Below are 21,726 nucleotides of genomic sequence, written 5' to 3' on the forward strand. Positions count from 1 at the left end.
TTATCAGAGTCAGGAAGCAGGGTGGTAGAGACAGCTGTTAACTTAAAACCTCTCACAGCTCAGACAGATTCTACTTCCCTCTATATGGCCACAACTATCCAGTCTTTGCTGCTATAAGGGACCCACTGTAGTCCTTCTTGATTCCATCAAAAGAAAGGCTTTTACCGGAGGCAGGTGGCCTGGTGGTATGGGAAAGCTAAATCTTAGTGCTGAGGAAACAGGAACCTCTCCTCCACTTACTGGCCTTAGTGTAGGAGGAGAATGGGGAAAATCCTCAGGCCAGGAAGCTTAATTTTTTTTTTTTTTTTTCAGACTATAGGGTCACTTTTGATTGAGGCAAAGGAGCCCTATAAGAGTGGTTTTTTAAAGTTCTCTAAAGCTATTTAGATGCACAGTCTTACTAAGGCTCTTAGGAATACTCTGTCCAAATAATACAAACAATTGTGGAGAGGGTATTCTTACCCCCAGCCCACCTCTCCACCTTTCACTGAGGCCCAACTCTTGTCACTCTGAGGACTTTTGGCCACCACCAGGGGATAACTGCTGTGTGTGACAAAAATGTTTTCAAAGAGGGAAAGCAAATTTCCTTGATTAGGAAGGCCAAATAAATTCGTCTTGAGCAGATGTGAAAGACCCATCCTGGGGACTCCTAAAAACCACAAAGATACGTGGTTTTAGCCTTAAGGGCCAGAAGCCATTTGCAATATGGGCAGAATACATTCATCCCTTCCGGTATGCCATGTCCCAGGTTGGAGGGACCCGGGATATCCAAGTTATAGATGTAGAAGATTTAGCACATTCCTGGCACACACCTGACATCAAAATGGTAACTTTTATGATCACATTCTCCTTTGGACAACTTGGAAACATTCAGACACTGGAGTTATAGCCTAGATTACTAGGAATCCACACAGTTCCTAATAAATGTAAAAAGCTCTAAAAGCTAAGCAGTTATACTATAATTTCTTCTAAATTAATCATTTCATTTTTTTCTTCCAAAAAATAGAAGTGAAAAAGGGGACATACATGCTTGTACTTACCAGCAGGACAAAGAACACAAAAAAGATGAAAGTGATGAAGTAAATGGGCCCCAAGATACGATTGGCTTGCTGAATACCAGCAAAATTAAAATCTCCAAGAACAATTCGGAATTGTGCAAATCTTTGATGGGAAGAAAGAAAAACATTATATCCCTTCATAAATACATCACAACTGATGGAGGTTACCCACGTGTCCAGGAAAGTATCTAGCTGCATATTGCACAGGCTCTCTGGCTCTAGTTAACAGAGTTCTATAAAACTAAGTACGGAAATTCCCCTGAGGGCAAGACAAGGTACTTCAGTAGCTGAACAGTGATTCAGGAAATGATGGGCTTCCACTTAATGAATGTTCACCTACAAGATTGGAACCGTGAGATACTTGCTTACCAGCTGGTCTTGGCAATGGCCATCTTAGCCTGTCCTGTGTCCTTCTAAAACTGGGACTACCTGACCTTGTCCAATAAGCGATTTTCAACTTGTACCTACACCTAAGAACCCTAAAATTTCTAATATCAACAGTATGTTTAATTTGTACACCTCTTCTGCCAAAATAAGATGCCAACAATTTGTTACTTGTTGAATCTCAAACAGTCCTGGTGATGATCCTCAAACATGACACTGAGGTTTATTTTCTTCAATAACTATAAATCTTGGATTTGATGTAAGGTAACATCTAAAATATTACAGATCTTCATTTTATTAATTTTAAAGTTGGAAAATTAAGGTATTGAGCACAGTAGTAACAGAGGTAGAATTAGGATTCCTCAACCTGATGTCCTATTTTCTCATCACTAATTTGCAATAGCATTGCCAGACACATAAGGGACATACGTTAATAAGTTATGCAGATGCGTTCTTTATTTTTTTTAAGTTGAGAACTCTTTAATTTCATCTGTACTCCTACGTTAAGCAATTAATTTAAAAGTATTTGAATCTTTACAAGTTAAAATTGCTCTCTTGGGAATAATGATCTTTCTAGCTATAATACAAACACTAAGCAATCTGCAGAAGCAAGTTAGAATTTTTCATAAATGGTGATAAATGTAGTTAAGGATTGTTGCCTGGGTTCTGCATTATTCTGGTCAATTAAATTTAAGCATTACTTCTAATTAATTAACATTAATATATCCATCTGTACCAGAAATATCAGATTTAACCTAAATTCCAAAGTAGGTCAGTGGGTCAGTAGATTATTAGGTTAGAAAAAAGATTTACTGTAGTTTCCATTTCTTAAACTCAGGTTCCTGAGTTGATCATCTTAAATTAATAATTTAAAGATTATTAATAATTAGATGAAATTAAAATTTTTTCTTTGATTTATGTGAACAGTACATAGGAAAATGGTCTCTGTTACTCCTGTTTTGTAACAGTAGCATGTTATTTTATTACTCATATTTTGTTTTCTGGAATGGATAACATGTATTTTATATTCCTTATGTAAAGCCAGGGCTCTAACATTGGACAGTTAAAAAGAAAAAGGCAGTGCGCCAATTTTTCTGATTATAGTAATAATGCATGTTCATGGGAGAAATTTTAGAAAGTATTAAAGAAAAATTTTTTAAAATTCATAAGCTGGTTAGGAATAATGGCAGTTGATACTTTGGGCTTATTTGGATTTATGGTTGATGTATTTTGATGCCACTGTTACTGCTCTTGGATGCTTAAAATGAGTTATTTATTTTAAGGGGAAGCCTGGATGGAATTTTTAATAGTATGTAGGTACTTTGCATGATTGGTTAGTCAGTCAAAAGGAAGAAGGCTTCTTGCTTCTGGTTGTTGCTGCCAAGCATGTAAAGGGAGCATACAGTTATATACAATGAAGGAAGAAAATGTATTCAAAGAAATAGGCTACTTGGAGTCCCAGGACTCAAGAGTTGCCTGGAATTTCATCCCCCGTACCTAAGACATGATTAAATCATAATTAAAGTATTTATTCAGCTTTTAATACTGGTTTATAATGCTCTTCTACACAAACTAGAAAAAGAAAAGCTGAATTGGAAGGAGGCCAAAGTTCTGTTTTAGTGTTTCAAACTTGATCTTTTATCCTTGAGTTGGATTTATAGGAGTAAAGATAAGCTAAGGGCACCATTTCTCCTTTTCAGAAATTAGCTCGTTAACTAAAGCTTCCATTTAGCCTTTCTCTGTCAGGAAAGTGACAGAGTATTCTGTAAATACAGGGTACCTGTGCTCTGTAAATAATGTAACAAAACCCTAACCAATTTGCTGAATGGTTATAATCACAAAGGAACTGGAGACTTCAAATACAATGTCATTGTAATTTCCCCCTCTCAATTGGAGTTTAGTTTGTATCTTTCAGTCCCCACAAGCTAAAAGGAACACCATGACTGCTTAGTATACAAGGTTGTATCAAATGAAAATACTGTTTTGTAGCTTCCTGATACCCCTGGTAACTTTCTAGATTTCTCTCTTATAAATTAAAATAGCTAACAGACTCTTCCATAGTAAGATAACATTGTGGTTAATATGACTTCCCAGTCTCTCACTTGGAGAGATTGCATATTTAGCTATTCCTCAGCATTTTCCAAATATTGCCTCTAGTCACCGGTCTGTCTTCTGTAACTCAGGTTAAACATATTGGGCCTTCTCATTCTAGCTTTCATATCTCATACCTTCTCCACCCACTTTTTGTATCTCTAGGCCTCATTTGCAGTAATTTTTGCTGGCCTATTTTTCACTTTACTCCTCCTTTCTTCATCTCTTGTTTGCTGTCAAACCTGTCAACTAGGTTTTTAATCTCAGTTACTATAATTTGCAGTTGTAGAATTCTATTTTTGATACTCTTTCAAATATGTCACTTTTTATACTGTTCTGTTCTCTAAAGATATTTTCTGGCTTGTGTTTTATTTCTCTAAATATAAGAAGTATTGTGTGATTATTCCATTATCTGAAGTCTATTGTCTGTTGTATCTGTTGGTTCTGGCTTCTGACTTTTCCTGCATCTGTACCAGGTTACTTTTCACTATGGGCAGTAAGTTATGTTTGAAAAATTGCTTGTAGAAGTAATTTGAGGCTTAGAATGAATATACCTTTCTCCAGGGTGGTTTTTTGTTTGTGGGTGCCCATACACACAGGCATTCTAGTCCGGGGCCATCTTAATCCAAGTTCAACACATAAAGTTCCCAGAATATCTAGGTGATCATGACAGATTGATTCACCTTTAACGTGAGGCTCCCTGCCTGATGTGCAGAGAGGTTACCAGACAATCCCTGGCTACCCCATCCTGCCCCTGCACCCTCATACAAGCCCCAGACTTTGCCTTCTGTCTCCTTCTCCCTGAGAGGTGGCCAGAAACACAGTTCATTAACTATTTCTTCTGGATTATCAAAATGCCTTGATGATGGAGGGTTTGGAGAAGGGTTGGGGAAGATGATACAATAACTGAAAAACACTGAAGAAGAAAAAAAACCAACTACTAGGAATATGTCTCCCCACCTAGACAACAATCACATAGGCAGAATTTGTCTGATGTAACTACTTTGGAACTCTAGGTCTATTTATGGCTTACAACTTCCAGGGGAAGGCTTAGCCAACTTTGGTCAATTTCAGCTTTTGGTTTGTCAGAAGCTACCCACCTCCCACCCCCCACCCCTCACCCCCCAGCCAATGGCAGGCAGCCATGCTTTTCTGGACCAGCTTGTATGCAACCTGTGGGAGCCAGGGTAGGCAATCAGGACCCTCAGGGATCTGTGTTTAGATTGCTGATTGCTCCTTCTGATCACACGGGTGCAGACAGAGATGCGCATGTTCCCCTGTCTGTTTCAAGTCCCTCTGTCTCTTGCTGAAGCAGTATCCTTGGGATTACAGGGCTAGTGCCCTCCCTTCCCCCTTCAATTTCTCTTTTTCCCCTTTTGGGAGCCAGGCATTAAAGACATTCAAAAGCAACAGCATATACAGAGGAAATTAGAAAGTCACCACGTTTGCCCATGGAAAGGTGCAGGCTCAGTAAAGACCTGAGAAGACCTTTGCACCTCAGGATAGTTCTCAGCACAGAAACAGTATACAATAAACAACAACAACAACAAAAACCCCAAACAGGAAACCCTGGTGAAGAGCAAGAGTCTCATTTCCAGGGTTATCACATTATTACATTCAAATATTCATTTTTCAACAAAAACAAGAAAAGACGGGACATAAAAGAAGCAGGGAAGTGTGACCCAATGAAAGGAAGAAAATTCACCAACAGAAACTATTACTAAGAAAGACCAGATGGCAGACCTACTAGACAAAGACTTTAAAACAAACCATTTTAAAGATGCTCAAAGAACTAAAAGACATGGAGAAAGTCAAGAAAATAATCTATGAACAAAATGGAAGTACCTATAAAGATATAGAACACCTCAAAGAAACCAAGAAGAAATTATAGAGCTGAAAAATACAATAACTGAAATGAAAATTCACTGGAGGGATTAAGAGGCAGATTTGAGCATGCAGAAGAAAAAAAAAATCAGTGAACCTAAAATAAGATGATTGAAATGACCAAGTCTGAGGAACAGAAAGGAAAAAGATTGAAGAAAAGTGAACAGAGCCTGTGGAACACCATCAAGAGACCAACATAAGAACATGAAAAGATTCTCCATATCACTAACCATTAGGGAAATGCAAATCACAACCACAATGAGATGTCATGTCACACCCATTAGGATGGCTACCATTAAAAAAAGAAGAAGAAAAGAAAGGAAAGAAAAGCAGTCCAGAAAATAACAAGTGTTGACAAGGATGTGGGGGAATACACCCTTGTGCACTGTTGGTGGGAATGTAAATGGCGCAGCCACTGTAGAAAGCAGCATGGCTGTTCCTCACAAAAATTCAGAATAGAATCACCATATGATCCAGCAATTCCACCTCTGGGTGTATACCAAAAAGAATTGAAAGCAGTCTTGGGGCACCTGAGTGGCTCAGATTGTTAAGCGTTTGGCTTCGGCTCAGGTCATGATCTCATGGTTTGTGAGTTTGAGCCTGGCATCGGGCTCAGTGCTAACAGCTCAGAGCCTGGAGCCTGCTTCGGATTCTGTGTCTCCCTCTCTCTCTGCCCTTCCCCTGCTCATGCTCATGCTCTGTCTGTCTCTCCCTCAGAAATAAAATAAACATTCAAAAAAAATTTTTTTAAAGAAAGCAGTCTTTTTTTTTTTTTTTAATTTTTTTTAACATTTATTTATTTTTGAGACAGGGAGAGACAGCATGAATGGGGGAGGTCAGAGAGAGAGGGAGACACAGAATCCGAAACAGGCTCCAGGCTCTGAGCTGTCAGCACAGAGCCCGATGCGGGGCTCAAACTCACGGACCGCAAGATCATGACCTGAGCCTAAGTCGGACGCTTAACCGACTGAGCCACCCAGGCGCCCCAAAAGAAAGCAGTCTTGATGAGAGATTTATACACCCATGTTCATAGCAGGATGATTCACATTATCTAAGACTTAGAAGAAGTCCAGATGTCCATCAGGAGATTAATGGATAATCAAAATGTGGTTTAGGGGAGGCTGGGTGGCTCAGTCTGTTAAGTGTCTGACTTCACATTGGGTCATGGTGTCACAGTTTGTGAGTTTGATCCAGCATCAGGCTCTGTGCTGAAAACTCAGGGCCTGGGGCCTGCTTGGGATTCTGTGTCTCCCTCTCTTTCTGCCCTTCAGCTGCTCATGCTCTATCTCTCTCTCTGTAAAATAAACATTAAATTTTTTTAAAATGTGGTTTATACATAGAATGGAATATTATTCAGTCTTAAAAAGGGAGGAAATTCTGACATACTGCACAACATTGATGAATCTTGAAGACATGCTAAGCAAAATCTGTCACAAAAAGATAAATACTGTGCGATACACTAAGTACCTAGAGTTATCAAAATCATAGAGACAAAAAGTAGAATGGTGGTTGCCAGGGGCTGGAGGAGGGGAGAAGTGGAGAATTCTTGATTAATGAGCATAGTTTCAGTTTTAGAAGATGAAAAGAGTTCTGGAGATGGATGGTGCTGATAGTTGCACAATATCAATGTATTTAATCTCATTGAATTGTACACTTAGAAATGGTTAAGATGGGAAATTTTAGGTATGTATTACCACAATAAAAAAAAAGAATTCCTTATCAGCTTAACAGAACAGGAGGGCAAAAGAAGTCTTGGATGCTGAGCTTACTTCTCTGGGTTCTTGCCTTTTGATTTTGGTCCACTTTTTACTCTCTTTTTTTGTTAGTTCTTTAGTGCTATCTATATTTCATCTATCTTTTTAAATTGTCCTGAAGAGGAGGTTGATCTCAATAACCTAGCACTTCATTACCAAAAGCAGAAGTGTCTTCATTAATGCATTCCAAAGTTGTCTACCTGTTTATGCTGTGCCTTATACTTCTTTTCTTTCCCACTCTCTAGGGTAAGAACAATTTCCAAGTTCTGTAAATTACTATATTTATAATCGATGTCCAGTACCACTAAGTTTTATTATTAGGTAACACTTGAATTAAAATCCTAGGAAAGGACCGAGAAGTTGTTGGAACTGCAAACCTAATTCACTCAAGAGAAAGCTAATTAGACTTCTCAAATTATAGGCTGTTTGACATTGGAAGGGATCATTGGGAGTAGTAACTTAATCCAGTTCCTTCATTTGCAGATAAAGAAATAAAGGTCTAGAAAAGTTGAAGAGCTAAGTGGCAGAATTCAAAAGTAGAATTATATCCTCTGGGTTCCTAGTTCATTCTTCTTTTCACTACTGATAAATGAAATTTCATATAAATGCCACTTTAAATATTTCCATGTGGATGGTAAAAAGAGGGCAATATAGAACATTTCTTTACACCAAAGTTTCCCCAAAATCAAATAAAAGGGCATGAACAACTAAGTTTGGAGAATTCATAACTAAAGTTAAGAAAGTTATTACAGTTTTTCTTAAAGCCATCTGTTAATATGCACTACAAATTTCCAACAGAGTGATGCAAAATTTCCCAAACTTACTTAAATATGAAGCCATTTCCCCCCAATCTTGGTCTAAATTACACAGAACATATTTTGAGAACTGATATTTTAGACTATCATAATTTTCTTACACACCCAGAACTTGTTTTACATACCCAGAAAGGAGAGTAAATTTATTTAAATTATTCAGTTAAAAAGAAAAAAAAGCCTGAAAACTTTGCTAAGGATTCTAACTGATCAGTTCTATAAGTTTGTTGTCTAATTGCTTTATTTGTCTAAAAATATTTTTAAAACACAGCTTTGCCAGATCAGCAAAGGATAATCAGATCAGTATCAATAAAAGGATTCTAAAGATGGAGCTCTTAAAGGAAAACATTTAAGCTTGCTTTTCCCCAGAGAATAAATTATTACAGAGACACAGAAGCCAATTTCTGTTATATTTAACACTCCCAATGAAAGTGAAAAATTATCTTTCTAATTTGACCTTGTAATATTTAAAAAATGGACTGCACCATCCATTTGGATCTTCTAATGCTAAACACTACTTTGAGTGTGACAGGTTTTTTGCCATCATTGAAAATATAAAACCAAGTTTAAGTTTGTTAAAATGTATGTTACTACTTATCATAGGCCTTTCTTATAAACTAGTAAATATAACTATATTTGTGCTAACAGCTTACATGGCATTTTGAAAAGTGGAAAAGTCGTCAACTTGTGATCCAAAAACAAGAAATCCTAACTGAGCATAAGCAAAGAATATTATAAAAAACATGATGGCAAATCCTACTATGTCTTTGAGACAGCGGGATAAGGTTGTTGACAGCTGAGACATTGTCTTATTAAAGCTTATGAATTTGAATATCTGAAAAAGAACAAAGTTAATTGAAATAGAAGAATATTCAGTATCACAATTACTTAGAGTAAGTTAAATTAATTTCACAAAAAAATTGCTTCAAATTAAAGGAAGTGCTTAATGATAGGAGTGTTTGAGGATTAGCCCACGATCATTCCAAGACAAAACTACTTTTATAATTACTTTATAGTTAAGAAAATCCTTTTGCTTTTTCATAACTTTGCAGCTTCAGTTCCCATTTTGCTAATAAAAGATATATCTAATCTGCTGTATTTAATATAATAAAATATAAATACCTTTATCCATGCAAAAAAGATGGTAATAGCAATTATATTGTTGTAATAAATGTACCAGTATGCAAGAAAATAGAAGTCTGAATATTTTTCAGTGTTTTTTAACAGGTCTTCAAGTAAGAGAAAAATTTGTATATTACAGTATATGTTGAAGGAAACGGCCACAAAACACAACTAAATGGAAAAATAAGAAAGGTTAAATTAGGGACGGTTTCCACCTCTAAATCTGCAGCCTATGAGCAGACAAAGGAGCAAGTTCATCAAAAGTTTAATAAAAATGGAGGGAGAAATAAGACATAGGCTTTTACATGAATGAAAGTAAGCCTCAACTTACAGAAGTTTAAAATAGCATAATGATCACAAAAGTAGAAAAATACTTATCACCTGACCATCCTAAACTATCTGCTTGTTTCTTTGAGTTATAAAGCACAAATGTATAAAATGATTATATTATTCTGACTAGGCTGTGTTTGTGCTCCATGTAACTACGTGATACCAAGAAGTTGATATTTTATTTATTTATTTATTTATTATTTATAATTCCAGGGTAGTTAACATACATTGTTATGTTAGTTTCAGGTGTACAGTGTAGTAGCTCAACACTTCCATACACATGATATGTAAAAGTTTAATATTTTCTACCACATAATACTAGAAGAAATATTTTACAGTAACACAAAAATAAGCCTTTTGAGAGCCTCTGACAACTCTTCCAGAAGAGGATTTCAGAACCAGGTTACCTCAAGTATCACAGCTTTAGAACAGTCATGAAAATCTTCCTTTGAACCTTTGCCTGAAATGCTCAGATAGTTAATCATTCAATGTTACGCTGTATGTTAAATTTTATCGGGGATAGCAGAGAAGTAGGTGGCTCATTTTCTGACTCTGAGACACTTTTAATCTGGTGTTGGGAAAAAAGGCTTATATTCTGGATTGGCTATAACTAAGGGTCAGTAAGGGTGAAAGATCACGTTGTGTAAGCCAGAAATATTTGTTCACTGTTCCTAACACCAATTGCTTACCATCTGTCCCACCCCGCCTACATATCTATGTTTATTTTAATATGTTCCAGTGGTGAGAACGGACAGTTTTTGGAATTCCTTTTGGAGATTATCTCCCCCTTCCTGGTGTTCTCTGTGCCCACAAGCTACCCTCTGGCTGCTCACTCCCTTCTTCCCCCTCTTCCAGGATCTGCCTAGGCTTGATTTTGCATATTTTTTCAAAATTGTGAGGAGGAAAGCAGATTGAGGCAACATAGGAGAGTACATGTCCAAAAATAACCATGATTTTCAACATGAGGCCCTATAAGAAACATATGTTTGAGTGGGGGAGGGAGACCTCTTGTGCACTTTAAATCATAATACCTGTAGAATCACCTATTCTAAGTTTATGCTGGTCCTCTCAAGGACTAAATCAGGAAAGAAAGAGACTTCATCTTTTTGGTGGCACACCATTAGTATGCACTATGACAGTTCCTTTTATGACTGATACTTGCAGCTTTTGAAGGAAGTTCCAGATGAGTAGAAAACCTCCTTACTTGGTAGATTCAGATGTGATTCCCTTGAACGATACATATGAATATACACTTACCACCAAAAGTAGTAATTCTAGCCAGTTCCAAACACTTTTGAAATAGGCAGACTTAAATTCTCTTATTTTTTGGGCTTCTTGTGTTGTGAAGACAATAAGAAAAATACAAAATGTGATTTCACAGGAAGCAATAATATAATCATAGTGGCTAACATATCTGAGGAGCTTCACAGAGTAAAACTGCCATGAAGTAATCATTCCTCCAGTTGCAGGGAATTCTGCCACCAATCTGTAAAATTAGGTTAGCGGAAGTCACTGTGTATTTATTTCAAGCATTTGTTTTTCAGTACCTAACTCATTGTGAAGTTTCTAATTAGTGATGATATGTACTTTAAGAATCAGTTATTTTGTACAAAATATGTTTTCTTAGACTCGTGTTCAACTTAAACTCTAGTGGATTTGCCTATTTTTTTTAATGTTTATTTATTTTTGAGAGAGAGTGTGAGCAGGGGAGGGGCAGAGACAGGGTGACATAGGATCCAAAATGGGCTCTGTGCTGACAGCAGACAGCCTGATGTGGGGCTTGAATTCATGAACCAGGAGATGATGACCTGAGCCGAAGTCAGATGCTTAACTGACTGAGCCACCCAGGTGCCCCAGATTTACTTATTTTTTAATGGCTCCACTTTTTTGTATTCTGAATATTCACAGTGGTCAGAGACCAACACAGTGGAGAAAGTAAGATGTGATTATAGGCAGACATTCTTCCTATTTTGTGCTCAGATTGTTTGGTTATAACTGGGAATACTATTTTATCTCCACAGGACAATGAGATGATGTTCAAGAAAATAGTACATGGTTAGTTACTGTTATTAGGACTCCCACCAAAATGCATAATTCTTGATTATTTCAGAGAAGGAAAATACACTCTCCCCCTTTAGATTAGCAGAGACACTTCTTGCTTCTAAATGTTAAGCTTATATATTCTACTTAAAACAAATGTTTTCTGTTTGCTTTAGACACAGGATGTTGGATACAGGGATCTATATGCAAACAGAAGTATAAAAATTAATTCCTCCACTAAATAAAAGTATTTGAGGTTGTTCACAGTATTTCTAGTGTTCTCTACAACTTTAGATAGCTAAGAATTGGCAGTAATTTAAAGAACGAGTATCTCTATCATGATGTAATTTTCCCACTTAGAAATATTAGCAAATATTATTGGGAATGGAATAAGGTGCTGCAAAAAAATATGTAAATAAATAAAACCAGTTAAATAGAAGACAGAACTGTTTAAAACTGTTTCACCTTGCACATAGTAGGTGCACAGCATCGAATAAGTGAGTGAAGTGAAACAAACCCAATATTTTGATCTGATGCGTACACTAATAAGGGAAAAAAGGATCTGTATTCTGTTTAGTTTGCCAGATATGTTTGCAAAAAGGAAAGCAAATGAATAAGGTCTTGACTTAAGTAATGTGCTCCCCTACAACTACTGATTAGATATATTACCAGTTTAAAGTTTCAAAATCTGCTGGTTTTAAAAAGTAACATTTTATTTTATTTTATTTTATTTTATTTTATTTTATTTTATTTTATTTTATTTTATTTTTAATGTTTATTTATTTTTGAGAGAGAGCACTAGCTGGAGAGGGGCAGAGAGAGAGACAGAGACAGAGACAGAGACAGAGGATCCAAAGTAGGCTCTGTGCTGATAGCAGAGAGCCCTAGGTGGGGCTCAGACTCACAAACCACGAGATCATGACCTGAGCCGAAGTCTGATGCTTAACTAACTGGGCCAACCAGGCCCCCCTAAAAAGTAACATTTTAAAAGGTAACACAGAATAAGCATAAAACCCACAGACAGGAAATCTGGACTTAGTCTAGGGTAACAAGGAGTTCTTTGTATGATTTTAGGCCAGTTATCCCAATGTTTCTCCTCTTATTTAAGGCATACAAATGACTTGTCCTCTTTATCCTGATCAGGACTATTGGAAAGAGTGATTAATGTTGGTAAAAGCTCTGATTTTCTGAAAAAAAGAGAAAAAAACTATAAAATAAGTGGTGTAATATCCATTGGCTACTTAAATTTTTTTTTTTTTTTAACGTTTATTTATTTTTGGGACAGAGAGAGACAGAGCATGAATGGGGGAGGGGCAGAGAGAGAGGGAGACACAGAATCGGAAGCAGGCTCCAGGCTCTGAGCCATCAGCCCAGAGCCCGACGCGGGGCTCGAACTCACGAACCGCGAGATTGTGACCTGAGCCGAAGTCGGACGCTCAACCGACTGAGCCACCCAGGCGCCCCTCCTTGGCTACTTAAGAGAATTCATTTATCTTATTCATTTTGTATAGGGTTTATTCCATTTTACTTTCTTATTATTTTTTTAAAGTTTATTTTTATTTCTGAGAGAGATTGAGAGCAAGAGAGAGTGGGGAAGCGGCAGAGAGAGAGGGAGAGAGAGAATCCCAAGCAGGCTCTGTGTTATCAGCCTGAACCCAACACGCTATCAGTGCAGAGCCTGATGCAGGGTCCAATCTCCTGAACCGTGAGATCATGACCTGAGTCAAGATCAAGAATCAGATGCTTAACCAACTGAGCCACCCAGGAGCCCCTATTTTGTACAGATTTTAAAGTCCAAGGCTGTGTTTCACTGTCACTGTTGCACAAGGGCAAAATCCTCTAATCAGAGTAGACACCAAGTCCATATTTCATTCAGAGTAAAAATGTAAAACTCATGAGAGAGAAGTGGCTCACTGAGATTTTAGTGGACACTACTTTTTGCTTTTCGAGCAGTCATTATCCCAGTCCTCCTTTCTACAGAACCCCTACTGTATTAGGCATCCACCATTCCCAGATCACTCAGAGAAAGTGGATTCAATCCCCAGGCAGATCCAATCATGGCAATCCTATTTCCTTTGCCAGTGTTTGGTTCTAGAACACAGGCCTAAAGCCAATTAGCATGGTCCAGGTTAGGCAAATGACCTAAGGTCATCAGACTGATGGAGATAATTTTTTCTCTTTAGATAGTTTTGTCTCTTCCCACTATCTCTTCCTTCTCTTTCTCTTCCTCCTCTTCCTCCTATGGGAATGTCTCTCATCATCCTCCTGGGTCTAAGTTAGCCCAGGTATGTATGTCCGTATCGTGCAATGGACAGAAATGCAAGAGAGTAAGTTTTAATGTGCAAACTCATTTCAAACTTCTGCTTGTATCCTATCTGCTCCCATGCCACGTCACAAAGATGAGCCCAGGTTAGGAGCCAGGGAAGTGCACCCTTCCCTGAGTGGCAGGGCACCAACGAGGTTATATGGCAGAGATGTGAAGAACTGGGGCCATTTTTGCAAGGTCACCACAGGCTCTAGTCATTTCTAGGATGCTGGGTACTGGTATATACTGTTTGAAATTTAACTTGTTCATTCTTGAGACAAGAATTCAAACCTTACTAAAGAAGCTCATTCTGAAAGCAAATCAACGGATCTGAATGATCTGATTTAGAGGAAGAAATCAAGACTAAATGTTAGATCTGTGCAGCTGCAGAATGACAAGAAATAAGACTATGTGTTCCTAGTATAAAACTGACATATTGTATGTAATTCTCCATGTTCTTGAATATCTTCCAAAACAATGAAACAATGAATATGATGTTGCTTTACCACATTTTTCATTATTGGCATAAGTTCATTGTATTTATTTTGATGCCTATGATTTTAATCTCAGCAAACACACAAACTGGAAACCCTAACAAGGGCTCTGGATGCTATTAATTAATTCATTTATTAATTATTTAAAATGTTTTTAATGTTTATTTATTTTTGAGAGACAGAGAAACATACAGAGTGCCAGTGGAGGAGGGACAGAGAGAGAGAGGGAGACACAGAATGTGAAGCAGGCTCCAGGCTCTGAGCTGTCAGCACAGAGCCTGTTGAAGGGCCTGAACTCACAAATCCTGGGATCATGACCTGAGCTGAAGTCGGATGCTTAAACTGACTGAGCCACCCAGGTACTCCTTCATTTATTTTTTAAGGAGGCTCCATGTCCTGAACTCCATGGGTCCTGAACTCAAGACCCTGAGAAAAAGAGTCTCATGCTCCACTGACTGAGCCAGCCAGGCACCCCTCTGGAGGCTTTAAAAAAAAAAAGTTACAGACAGGGAGGGAGCCAAACCATAAGAGACTCTTAAGGACTGAGAACAAACTGAGGGTTGATGGGGGGTGAGGGAGGGGGAAATTGGGTGATGGGGATGGAGGAGGGCACTTGTTGGGATGAGCACTGGGTGTTGTATGGAAACCAATTTGCCAATAAATTATATTTTAAAAAACTCAATATACTACGGTTTTGAGTCACTTACCTGATGATGCAAAACAGGTTTACGTTAGCATTGTATAACGAAAAATCAATGAAAATAACTCTGGTCCCTCTTGTGATCCAGCTGTTGAGTCGAAGGTTAATGAACTTGTTTTTTGTGTCAGATTTTGATTTTGATAAAGTGAAAATAAATCCCCCATTTCGGTAAACACCAACAAATCCCCAGTGCCAAGGCGAGCTACTATTAGGAGTAGAGTATTTCCATCTATTAGGTATAAAAAGAATAATGGAGAGATGAGAAAGCCTGACTGAAGTATATGCAAAGAATTTAAGCTAACCTTAAAAAAAAAAAAAGCAGTATTAAGTATCACAGTAATTTTGAAGCAAGACAATGAGTTAAGGATTAAGATTTTTTTTTTTTTCCAACGTTTTTTTATTTATTTTTGGGACAGAGAGAGACAGAGCATGAACGGGGGAGGGGCAGAGAGAGAGGGAGACACAGAATCGGAAACAGGCTCCAGGCTCCGAGCCATCAGCCCAGAGCCTGACGCGGGGCTCGAACTCACGGACCGCGAGATCGTGACCTGGCTGAAGTCGGACGCTTAACCGACTGCGCCACCCAGGCGCCCCAAGGATTAAGATTTAATATAGTTTTTAAAGTTTATTTTTCTAGAGAGAGAGAGTGAGGGAGGGGTAGAGAGAGGCAGAGAGAGAATCTCAAGTAGGCTCTGTGCTGCCAACGTGGACCCTGACACGGGGCTCAAACCGACAAATGGTGAGATCATGACTTGACCTGAAGTTGGACGCTTAACCTACTGAGCCACCCAGGTGCCCGAAGATTTAATATGTTTTCACTTTTTGGTGTGTATTGTGGGCAACACACTGGATTAGATGCTGTGAGAAAAGTTTTTTTTAAAAAATCCGTCTGTTGCCTCAGGGAACTTAAAATCGAGAGAGCAATGATTTTTTTTTCTTTCATACATGTCTCTGTTGTCTTATGAGATCTTTAGGCTTTTTGTAGGACAGGAATATCAAGGGCTGTGATTTGGAAATATCTATTTCAGTATGGTAAAAGTGGGGCTTCATAGTCTGTCTTCTACAGGTCATGTACCATTTATAAATATCAATAAAGAAGAGCTTTGTTACAATGTCTATATTGTTATAATGAAAGTTCATAAATCAGAGTAAAATGAGCATACATAAATTGTTTCCATCCTTCCTACTTTTAACTTAATTATGAGATTTCAAAACATAAAGCCTTAACTCCTCATTTCAGTCCCTGTTCAGTTTCCTCAAACAGATTTGAAGGATTATCTGAAGATGCACTGCTTCAACTCGTTTCTCTATCAATAATACTATGTTTGTTTCCAGGAGGAGGGATAAGTGGTAACACTAAGAAAAAATACTCAGATTTAATGACAATTTCATTGTTGTATTTTCCAGTGTTTTCCACATGGTTGTTAAAATGAAACAAGAACATTTATTATACCAACCTTCTCCTACTTCCAATTTTTATGATGTTTTTAATTAGTGAATGTTTCATTTTAGATGGACAAACAAGCACACATTGATTATTAATTTGGTTATTAGGGAATGATAAGTATTATGATTCCAAATCTGTAGTGTTAATTTTGGTATTTAAATTACTTGTAGTTGTTATGAGAATTTGGAATATTAGAATACCTAACAGATTAGTTTTCAGATTCCAGTTTAAAATGTGCAATTGAGTAATTGATTTATTTTGTAATTTTTCATTGAAAGAGAAGTAGTATATAGTACTGTAGTATTTAAGGCGATGTGTCAGCATACTTACGCGTTTATTAGATTTATGAGAATTATACATTGCTATCCTATAGTATAGCCAAAAACTTAAACAAAGGAAAAACAAATCAACAAAAACCACAATGCAATGATTAATCTTGGGGCTATAGGAGAGGTTGTTGAACAAAAGAAATTTTAATCACTGTTCATATTTATAATATGAATCATTAATGGACTTGTTATCAACTTGTTAATTGAATTGTTAATCGACTCATGATTAACAAAAATTATGATTTAACTACAGGCTAAGAAAAGTGTGTGTTGAGGGAGAGACACATGACAGACGACTTTCATGACAGAGATGGTAGGTACATAAAACTGTAAAATCAAGGGGCGCCTGGGTGGCTCAGTTGGTTGAGCGTCCGACTTTGGCTCAGGTCATGATCTCATGGTCCACGAGTTCAAGCCCCGCATGGGCCTCTGTGCTGACAGCTCGGAGCCTGGAGCCTGTTTTCAGATTCTGTGTCTCCCTCTCTCTCTCTGCCCATCCCCCATTCATGCTCTGTCCCACTCTGTCTCAAAAATAAATAAACGTTAAAAAAAATTAAAAAAAACCCTGTAAAATCAAGTAATAGCAGTATAAAGCGCATTATTTAGAAATAGGATGTACAGGGGTGCCAGGGTGGCTCAGTCGGTCAAGCATCAGGCTCTTGATTTTGGCTCAGGTTACGATCTCGTGGCTTGTGAGTTCAAGCCACATATTGGGCTCGGCACTGATAGCGTGGAGCCTATTTGGGATTCTGTCTGCCTCTCTCTCTGTCCCTCCCCCACTTGTGCTCTCTCTCTCTCTCAAAAGAAATAAATAAACTTAAAAGAAATAGGAAGTATATACCAAAAGAAACAACTAAAAGAGCTAAAAGGGGCTGCTTCTGAAGAACTGTGAGTAGGAAAGAGTGGATATTTGTATTTGTAACATTTTGATAAGTATTAAATTAAAAAACTTGTTCTCTGCCCCCTATGATTTTCATAGGATCCTAAAAGCAATGATACCAGCAGTTTCTGTATTGAGGGGAGGAAATGTCAGTGGCTTTGGGTTTCATGTTTTCAGTACAGACAGAATTAGCCTCAGCCAATTTGGAGAACCCTGCTAGAATAGCTTTGGGAAGGCGTCATCAGATGCGGTGCCTCCACGGCATAACTGCTCCTTTTCAGCATTGGCAATAACGGAAGATATTGCTGAAGTCAGCCAGAGTGAGAAAGGAGGGAAGCGGCGGAGCACACTTAAGACACTCCCTGGGGTCCCAAGAAGCATTTGGCATGGGTCTGAGGGAATCTGGTCAGAGACTGAAAAGCTGAGTATTGTAAAAGCGTAGACAGATTCCTTACCCTGTGTCCGGAACGACTTAGCACTTCATATACCTGAGTTAGAAAAAAAGAATACTCTCTTATATCCTTTGGTAAACAAAATAACAGGTTCACTCTTATGTTTCTTTTTTTATTAATTTTTTTTTAAAGTTCATTTATTTATTTTAAGAGAGAGAGAGGAAGTAGGGGAGGGGCAGAGAGAATCCTAAGCAGGCTCCTCACTGTCAGCACAGAGCCCGATGCAGGGTTCGAACTCATGAACTGTGAGATCTCGACCTGAACTGAACCCAGGAGTTGGGCGTTTAACCAATTGAGCCACTCAGGCACCCCCAATCTTATATTTCTAAACACTGCTCCTCTGAGTCTTCCTCTGGTACGATTATTGAAATAGTCTCCTTACCTGCCAGACCTTTGTTGGTTTATTTGTAAAATATACCTACTTTCTCAGTTTTTAAAAGGTACAGAGGCAAGAGGCTAGAAAAAGTTACATGTAACTACTTACTCAGTTTCCTGCTTAAGGCCAAAATCAGACGTGTCTTCATTGCTAGAAGTGTATTTGTCATAACATTCACTCATCAAAGACTGAAAGGATGAGTAGACCTTGCACGTGTTGTTGCGGACTTTTAGTTGACGGACTCTGGGCACTCCTAAAAGTATGTTCTCATAGTAGATGCGACTGCTGTTCTTTAAATTATACAAAGTCTTGTTCGTGTACCATGCGTCCCAGTACAGACCTTCCAAAAGGGGTCCTTCCATAAACTTCATATAGAAAGATAAATGTTATGGGAAAAGTATTTTCATGTCATTTGTATAACAGAATCTACATTTAACATTACCTTAAAAGCATGAGTCAGTGAGTGTATGAGTATGAAAATTATTGACCAAGCCACCATTAACATGAATGGAAATGATGATGTCGAGGAGGATAAGGAAGATGGTTAATATTTACTGAGCTCTTAGGTAGTAGGCAATGCTCTAGTTCTTTAGAAATACTAACTCCTTTAATTCCACAACCTTTTACCCTTTCTTATATGAGGGGTACACCAACAATTGTCCCCTAAGAGTATCAATGCCCATAGCCATGTATTCATGGCTGTCATGGCCCTAATTCAGGACTTGCCCTCAGAGTTGTCTGTGTTCCCCTTCCCCACTAACTCCAGTGGTGGCAACTGCTACTCTTGGCTCTGCCCTTCTAAGAGATCCCAAACCCAGGGTTCAGTTTTTTCTTTTCTGCCTTTGTTTTCTTTGCCACTGGCCATGCATACTTCAAGACAGTACAATAAAAAAGAAGCAGGGTGATCTCCACTTCTAGTCTCGGGAGAAATTCCCTCTTTCTTTCATATTTCACCTGGTCTATACCAATGACCTCTAATCATCTGCCCTCATCTCACACTTCCCCTCTCCCTCTCAGGAAGTGACCTTGTCTCTTTCATAGGTTTTAGATTCCTAGCATGACATTCATGATTTGACCTCTTGTTCAGTTTATAGTTTGCCCTTTCCATCTCATCTTCTACATGCCTATAATGCCAAACAAAGTGTCATATGTAGATTTACTTACAGCACATACTGTTTATTCTTCCTAGAATGCCCTGTTACTCATCCTTTAAAACTCAACTGAATTGTCATCACCTCTAGAAAACATTCCTGTCTCTTCTTTATGTGCCCCAATGTTTGCGACTTGGGATACCTGAGACTTCTGTTCTCTTAATGTGAGAGCATCTTGCTAAGTTAAATGTAATGTAAAAAACAAGTCTGTTCCAATGTTGATGGAATGATTCTCTCACATAGTTAAAAACACTATAAAGTTATATTTTACATATGTACTATTTATTTGATTATATACTGTACATTACTGTAATACACACAGTATAGGGCTGCATACCAAAATTATATATATCTCACTTTACAGGCCATGAAAGGATTTTTTTTAAAGTTTATTTTTTTCAGTAATCTCTACACCCAAAGTGGGGCTCGAGCCTATAACTCCAAGGTCAAGAGACACTTGCTCTTCTGACTGAGCCAGCCAGGCGCCCCCATTTAAGGATTTTTTAAGAATAATTTTCACTATACACAACTACAGTTTGATGCGGATCCTAACCCCACATAATGTTTTTCCAAATACAAAGATAGTGTTAAAAAAAGTATAACTTTTTTAAAGTTTTTTTTTTTTTTTTCAACGTTTTTTTTATTTATTTTTGGGACAGAGAGAGACAGAGCATGAACGGGGGAGGGGCAGAGAGAGAGGGAGACACAGAATCAGAAACAGGCTCCAGGCTCCGAGCCATCAGCCCAGAGCCTGACGCGGGGCTCGAACTCACGGACCGCGAGATCGTGACCTGGCTGAAGTCGGACGCTTAACCGACTGCGCCATCCAGGCGCCCCAAAAAAAGTATAACTTTTTTAAAAGTTATAAAAACTCTATTACACTGAGAGCATAGGTTCTCAATATACACTTACTAATTGGTTGATTCTAAAAGTTTAAATAAATGATATTCATTTTTACTCATTCCTTCAACAAATATGTCTCCAGTGCCTATTACTTGTGCCAAGAGTTTGTTTATGCAATACCATAAGCTACTTCATTCTCAGTCACATGATACCTTACCTTCCAAAAATCAGTTATGCTGCGAATAGACTTAAAGTTGGTTCTTTCATCACCAGGCACAGAAGTGTCCAAAAATAGAGATGACATAACTTTGTTTAAGTAATACATATGTGGGTTTACCATGCCAAAAGTCACTAAGAAGAAGAATTTTTGTTTAAAAATTTGTCTTTAAAAAGTCACTTTATCAGGATTAAAAGTTAGTTAGATTTTGTTCCCAATCTTGTTTTGAAAATCCAAATTTTTTCTTGACTAATTATAAAAGTAATTTAAAAAATGAAAATAGAAATATACAAAACAGGAAGAAGTTTTGTGTCATCTCACTGCTAGAGTTAGGTTTAGCACATATTCTTGAGATTTTTCTGTATGCCTACACATTTATAAAGAAAATAAGTTTATTTTTACAAAAATGAGATCGCATTATGCATAGTCTTCTGCCAGTTAGCTTTTTCTCTATTTTTACAGTAAGCAATATAATGGTAAATAGTTAAAGCTATGGACTTTGAAATCAAACAGATGATTTGAGTCCCATCATAAGGATAATACCTGATAGTTTTGTTATGAGAAGTGAGATAATGCATGGGGAGCACTTAAACCATGTTTTGGGACAAGATAAGAATTTTTAAAACTATTAACTAATATTCATTCTCCCTCTAGGAGTAGGTGGGTAGGTTTTAGAGAAGGGTATAGACTAACTATGTCTTTTTTTTTTTTTTTTTTTTTGCTAGAAATCTTTTAGTTTTTACAAGTATCTATCTTCAACATTACTTCGTGGCACATGAGTTTATGCCATGCTTTAATGTTCCATATTATTTCACTGTATATACCAAAATGTTAAACAAATCCTGTTGATGAAGATTTAAGTTGCTTTCAATTCTTCCTAATTATAAAAAGGTTTTTTTTTTATATCTGTGAATAATGGAATCATGATCTTTTATATTTTTCTGTTCCCCAAATGTTGTAATAAGCATTTAAAAACCAGTCTAAGCTGGAGTTGTCTTTTCAATCAAGATTTGACCCAAATTCACTCCAACTATACCAAGGAGTTAACGGATATATA

General features: G+C 37.5%; 1 protein-coding gene across 2 annotated transcripts in view; it reads right to left on the minus strand.

Moving 5' to 3' along the window:
- The window catches only part of PKD2L2 (polycystin 2 like 2, transient receptor potential cation channel), a 44,045-nt gene that overhangs the window by 20,753 nt on the left and 1,566 nt on the right, over positions 1–21,726 (minus strand). For both annotated transcript variants that reach the window (XM_053907467.1, XM_053907466.1), the window contains 7 exons: positions 20,670–20,803; positions 18,567–18,823; positions 14,982–15,203; positions 10,693–10,921; positions 9,106–9,276; positions 8,637–8,818; positions 1,041–1,161 (listed from right to left, as the gene is read on the minus strand). In XM_053907467.1, coding sequence (XP_053763442.1) covers positions 1,041–1,161; positions 8,637–8,818; positions 9,106–9,276; positions 10,693–10,921; positions 14,982–15,203; positions 18,567–18,823; positions 20,670–20,803 — 1,316 coding nt within the window. The remainder of the gene's footprint in view (positions 1–1,040; positions 1,162–8,636; positions 8,819–9,105; positions 9,277–10,692; positions 10,922–14,981; positions 15,204–18,566; positions 18,824–20,669; positions 20,804–21,726) is intronic.

This window comes from Panthera pardus, unplaced genomic scaffold (genome assembly GCF_024362965.1).
Source record: "Panthera pardus isolate Hobbes unplaced genomic scaffold, ASM2436296v1 HiC_scaffold_2, whole genome shotgun sequence".
Classification (NCBI taxonomy): Eukaryota; Metazoa; Chordata; class Mammalia; order Carnivora; family Felidae; genus Panthera; species Panthera pardus.